This window comes from Bubalus kerabau, chromosome 4 (assembly GCF_029407905.1).
Source record: "Bubalus kerabau isolate K-KA32 ecotype Philippines breed swamp buffalo chromosome 4, PCC_UOA_SB_1v2, whole genome shotgun sequence".
Taxonomy (NCBI): Eukaryota; Metazoa; Chordata; class Mammalia; order Artiodactyla; family Bovidae; genus Bubalus; species Bubalus kerabau.
This window is the reverse complement of record NC_073627.1, coordinates 75013724-75019723: the sequence shown is the minus strand read 5'-3', so window position 1 is coordinate 75019723 and position 6000 is coordinate 75013724. Positions and strand designations below refer to the sequence as shown.

Here is a 6000-nt window from a genome sequence, read left to right as displayed (position 1 = left end):
GATATCTCAACCGACTGGCCACAAAACCACATATGTGACAAAGACCGCCGGGCCTGGGGGTGTGTGCTCAGGGGACCTGCCTCTGCCCTGAGCCTCCCCTCTTCCAGTCTCCATGCTGAAAAGGCCACCCCATCACTCAGAACCAGGCCACCCCGGCCCCTGGGGGACAGTCTGGAATGAGCCCAAACACCCCTGCCTTGGTGGGGAGAGGGGAAAGCAACAGGAAGACCACAGACGCAGGCAGGAGATCATCTGGTTTTATTTAGAGGCTGTTGGTCATATGGTGGGAAGGCATATAAGGTACAAAATTACAGATGTTTAGTTCACTATACAATACAAATCATTAAGTCTTTACAGGTCATTACAGAGTCTTTGGATTTTTCTTAACTCCCATTTGACGTGTAGGAAATCAACAATCCCCCAATCAAAATCACTTCCTTGTGTGAACCCATCGTATTTACAGAACTCCACACAAACAAAGGCTCCAAAATGCCCCCAACACGATTAATGAGCAGCACACAGAAGGCACGAAGGGTTCCTCCGAGAAGGGTGCACACAGGAACAATGGAGTTGGGGTCTCAGGCTGCACAACCTGTCCTGGAGGTGAGGAGTGACAGACAGACAGACGGAGCGGCGACCCTGGGAGCTAGAGAGGTGTGAGCACAGGCCTCTGTCAAGGGCGGCTCATCTTAGCCCAGAAAACCTCCCCATGGTTTCACAGACAAGGGAGCTTAATCCAAGAGGAGGGAGAGTAAGGAAGGGGCGGGGGGTGTGCTGAGCATCTCCTAAGCCTTTCAGACTCCTCAGGGGCCGTTCACAGCTCACTAAGCACACAGGGCCCTTCGTGCCAGCCTGGCCCACCCTACTCAGCCCCACAGCTGGGCTTTCTCACTCTCCTGCTCCCTCTGGGCATCTCAGTCAGCCACGCCCACTGCCTCCCCACCCCAGTCCCCTGGGGTCTGCAAAGCAGGAGGGCTCCCGCCCGGCCTTGACTGTCCTCAGGCAGCCTGGAGCCCCGCACCACTCCTGCTGTCTTACTAAATCCCAGGGCCTGACTGGCTGACATTTAAAATGAGGTCTGTCTGTCAGGAAGTCGAGGACGGAAGACAGAGGGAAGGGGGCCCCCTTCCCTCCTGCCCAAACACTCTCCAGCCACACCCTACCCCCAAAAACCTCAGGGCGAAGGGCTGCCTGGCTCCTGGCTCTAGGGACCGCAGCCCTTCAACTCACAAGCTGACATCAGTCTGCACCGAGGAGCGAGAAGAGGCATGACAGCCTGGGGCAGGGCGAGCTGCCTGCCCCAGCTACAAGAGGACAGTCCCCAAGCCCCCAGGAAGCCAGCGACAGCGACAGAGGGGCCAGGGCGTCCCAGGAGCCTGCTCCATCCATACACACTGACCCAAGGCGATGTGAGGTCGTGAAGCAAAGTGGGGAGTGGTCCGGGGGGGGAGGGGGGCGCGAAGATGGCTGGCCCCACACGCTGTGAGGACACTGCAAGGCCGCCACACCCCACTGTGTTCTCCCGCCACACCCCACTGTGTTCTCCCAGAGCTCCCTCACTGCCCTCAAGGGTGCCAGGCCACCCAAGGGCCAGAGCAGGGCCAGGAGAGCCAGGCCAGCCATTGCCCTGCCAGCAGTGCTGACGGATGAGGGTGCCTGGGGCGGCCTGCGTGTTGACCTCCTGGCCACGGGGACAGCTCACCAGGAGGACCAGTGACATGGCCTTCCTAACACAAGCATGGGCCCAAACTCGCTTCATTCTGAGAAAACCCCAGGCGAGCCGGGGGCTACAGACTTGAGAGCAGCGACAGAGTTTTCCTCACGAGAGGAAGGACCACCTCTGCACACAGGGGCCCTGGCCGCAGCCCCCAGTCCCAACAGCACGAGGCCAAGGGCTCTAAGGAGATGCTGCCTCGCTGGGTAGGGACGCCAGGCCCCGTTGAGTGCAGAGCGGGGCCGGTGGGAGACGCTCAGGCAGAGGGAACTGGGGATGTTTGAAAGGCAGGCCCCAGGAGGAGAAGGGGGTCCTGAGGCCTCCCGGGACAACAGGGTTAGAAGGAGCTGACCCACATCACCCAAGGCTCCTCTCAGCCCCACAAGCTCCAGCCAAAAACCTTCTCAGGGCAGCGACCCTGCTGTCGTTTCATCCACTTTAGCTCATCCAGCAACAAAATAAGCACAGCCCCTCGTCCCCCAGCTGACCACCCCAGGCCGGTTCTGCGAGGTTGTGACGCCCGTCGCAGGGCAGATGGGCCCCAGCAAGTACTGGGCTCCGTCCATGAGGATCACAAACACCCCAACCACTTTCTGGTTCCCCACATTGTCTCTCCAAGTGTGGGGTGCACGACTTTCTGCCCCCAGGCAGCTCACGGGGGCTCTGGGAGCAAGGGCCGCCCTCCCAGGGACAGGAGGGTGTCCATGGAGGAGGATCTCACACTGGAAACAGGTCTGAAGGCAAACGTCTATGCTGGGAAGGAGGTTGCGTAGAAAAGCTGACACAGAGTTAAGAGCACTTGGTTCAGGCACACACCTTGCCTGGCAGAGGTTCCCCCAGCAGACCAGTGGAGGACAGGAAGGGAGTATGCCAGGGGTGGCCCCACAGATGGGACCCCTGGCCCCCTGCAGACCTGGGGCTCCGGCAGCCCTGGCCCCGAAAGGAGGAGACAGGCTTCTTGTGGCGGAGGGCAAACCACCAGCCTGGGAGCTGCACCCAAGGGATGAGGAAGACGCCTTCTGCCCAGGTCAGGGCAGCTGTCATGGGGGAGCCCCCCACCCCTCCCCAGAACCCCTAGCCAGCTGTCCGCTGGGGCAGCAGATGGGAGCAAGGGCACACCGGGCCAGGTCACTAAAACCTGCAGACTCCATGCCGGGCTGCTGTGCCCTGGGCAGGCGGAGGTCCAGGTGGGCTGGGAGCCGCTTCTCGGGGACACAGAAAGAGCCGGGACGGGGAATCAGAGCCTGGGGCTCCCACACACTGGAAAAACCAGTAACTCTCCTTGGTTTCAGCCTGCTCACTGTGAGAACCCTTCCAGGTCCCAAGCTAGGAGTATTTGTTGAGACGAAGGGGTGCGATTTTAGACTCCCGGGCCTGTCCCCCATTCTAAATAGGGCCAGGGCAGCTTGGGGTAATGAGATCTTGTTCTGGGTGGGCGAGCCCACGGCCGGCAGAGCCTGCACGCAGCTCCATCCTGTCCCGCGGTCCCAGAGGCGACAGGAGGGTGCCTTGGCGTCAGCACGCCGGGTCGTGGAGGCCACTTCATCCGAGCTCCTCCTGTGGACCTCATGGCCCCACCCAGGGGCAGGGAACCAGGGCCGCCTTCAAGTGAGGGGCTTCACGTTGCTAGAGAACCGAGTTTTGTTGTTCTTTTTTTTCAAGCTTTCTGGCTATCATTTTTAAGAGTCTAAACACGAGAACTGAAGAGGCAGCCTAGAATGTTGTGTGCAAACTCCAGCTCCGAGCTTCCACCCCCAACTACACGGTGTCCCCAAATCTTGCTCACAGCACAGGCCCAGTGGCTCCCGCGATGACAGGCAGGGAAGGCAGCCGAATGTTCGTCACCACTGACCACCACCTTGGTAATCCGAGACGCACTGATGGAAAAAGGGCTCAGGGCCAGGGCTGTCTGGCCCATGGCTCCTAGAGGTCCCCAGGGGTGAACCCCGCCAGGCTGCAGCCCTGGGCTGAGCGGGCATCAGGGCACAGAACTGCCATGAAGCTGAACTGGTCTAAGGACCCTCCCAGACCCCAAATTGCACCAAGGAAGGCCGTAAGGCCTCTGAATGCAGAGCACAACTACCACCTCCTCCCATTTTTGCTGTCAGCTGAGAGTAAGGCCACTTGTGCGCCTGTGTTTAAGACACAGGGAGGAGCTGAGTGTCCTCTGGCCCCTCCCAGACCCCCATGCGAGGCACCAGGCTGGCCGTTCCGCAGCGGTCATGGAGGCCAGTGATGTGCAAGGTGGGCCCTGGGCACTGGTGCTGGGCGGACGATTGTGGCTCGCAAACAATTTTAGATTTTGAAAAAATAAATATAAATAAATATATTCCAGGAACTCTGTTAAGGGAATAAATGGCAAAAAGAGAAAACTTTCCAGGTATAAAGATGCTGAAACACCCACAAAGACACCTCTAAGAAACCCTGTGGAAAAAAAGAGGGAAAGAAGGGACAGGCCCAGGGCCCAGGCACTTAGAGGAGCCAGCACTTGGGGGGTGTTGGGGTAACTGGGGTGCAAGCCAGGACTTGAGGCGCTGGGGGCCACCTCCATGGAAGTGAAAAGGCACTAGTTAACAATTATGTTTTAAATTAAGAGGTTAACAGGGTCACCAGAATAGAACAAAGAGCAACAGCAGCCGTGAGTGGGCAGCCCCAGGCCCAGGGACACAGCGGGGACCTCACTCTGGGCTCCTGAAACCTTCCGCCTGAGGTCCAGCTGAGATGTGCCCCCACCCCTGGGGAGAGGGCAAAACGGGGGGTGGGAGGGGTGGGAGGTCACCAGCCCCACGTCACCGTGCAAAAAGCATTCCTGGCCTGTCTCCAGGGAGAGCGGCTGGAGGGCCCCCCAGGACTGTCCCCACAAAGGCTCGGAGGGGCCCGGCGCCTGGTGCCCTCTGCCCATCACCCCGGAAGGATGGGAGGCAACTGCCCCGCCGCTCAGCTGGCCCAGGACTTGCGGTTTTCGGGGTTCCCATGGCCGCGCTCGGCCCGCAGCGCCATGCCCTCGGTCTTGGCCAGCGCTGCCGTCAGCGAGGCCAGGTTGGTGGCAGAGCTGGAGAGCGGGCCACTCCTGCGGGGCTCGGGGGCACCCTGCAGGCGGAGCCCCGCGCTGCGCCTCCGCCCCGCGCCTGCTGCCCTGCGCACACGGCCCGGCCTCACCAGCAACCCGTAGCCAGGGTTGCACTTGAAGTACTGCTTCCCGCCGATGGAGCCGTCATTCTTACCTGCGGAAATAGAGGAAGGTGTGGAGGTGGCTCCCAGCCCCAGGGGACCCCTGTGCACCCGAGGAGCTGCGCCCTGTGGAAGGCCTGGGGCCTGGGCAGTGCCTCCCAAGCAGCACCGGTGATCACTGCAGACAGATCCCTGTGGCCTCAGACACGGTCAAGGCCTGGCCGCTTCTGATGCCCATGTGCCAAAGCAGAACCCCTCTTCCCCCTCAGCACTGACCGTTTTCAGTCTGGACAGTCAAAATGCAAACAAAGCAAGGAGGTCGTAAGGTAGAATGATTATTTTTTCTAAATCTATTGGATGGGAACTGGCAAATTACCAAACTGAAGCTAGAGAAATGGGCTTCCCTGGTGGCTCAGTGGTAAAGAATCCACCTGCCACGCAGGAGACTCGGGTTTGAGCCTTTGGGTCAGGAAGATCCCCTGGAGGAGGAAATGGAAACCCACTCCAGTATTCTTGCCTGGACACTCCTATGGACAGAGGAGCCTGGCGGCTGTGGTCCATGGGGTTGCAAACAGCAGGACACAACTGAGAAACTCAACAGCAGCAGCTACTGACCTGTCACCCTGGTGTGTCAAGGTGGGGAGAAGATGTTTCCTTCATAAAAGCAAATAGAAAATGCTTTAGGGTGAAGGCCAGCACAGGGCAGGGGGATGAGGAGTGGGTCCCTGATGCCTCGTGTCCACCAAGCTTCCGCTCAGGGAACGGCTGCCCCGCCCTGGGATACACTGGCCGGGGGGAGAAAGGCAATAAGGCCGGCAGAGCGCAGCGTGTTGGACGCAGAGAGCCCCCTGTATCTCAAGAGAAAGTACGTCCACAGGAAACTTAGATGAGTACTCCCCGCTGCCTCACTTGCAATGGCCAAAAAGTGGAAGCAACCCAAATGTCCATCAACTGACAAGTGGATGAACACCACGGGGCATCCTTACAACGGGATCGCATGGGCCATAAAAAGGAACGAAGCGCTGACAGGCCGCAACCGGCTGAGCCTGGGGAGCTCGAGAAGTGAGATAAGTCAGCCACGGAAGCTCGGGCCTTTATGACTCCGTAAATATCAA

At 59.5% G+C, this 6000-nt stretch overlaps 1 protein-coding gene across 2 annotated transcripts in view; it reads right to left on the bottom strand.

Moving 5' to 3' along the window:
* Positions 1-241: 241 nt before the first annotated feature.
* Positions 242-6000, bottom strand: part of KIF13B (kinesin family member 13B) — a 220415-nt gene continuing 214656 nt past the window's right edge. For both annotated transcript variants that reach the window (XM_055577726.1, XM_055577727.1), the window contains one exon: positions 242-4938. In XM_055577726.1, coding sequence (XP_055433701.1) covers positions 4652-4938 — 287 coding nt within the window. In that variant the 3' untranslated portion in view covers positions 242-4651. The remainder of the gene's footprint in view (positions 4939-6000) is intronic.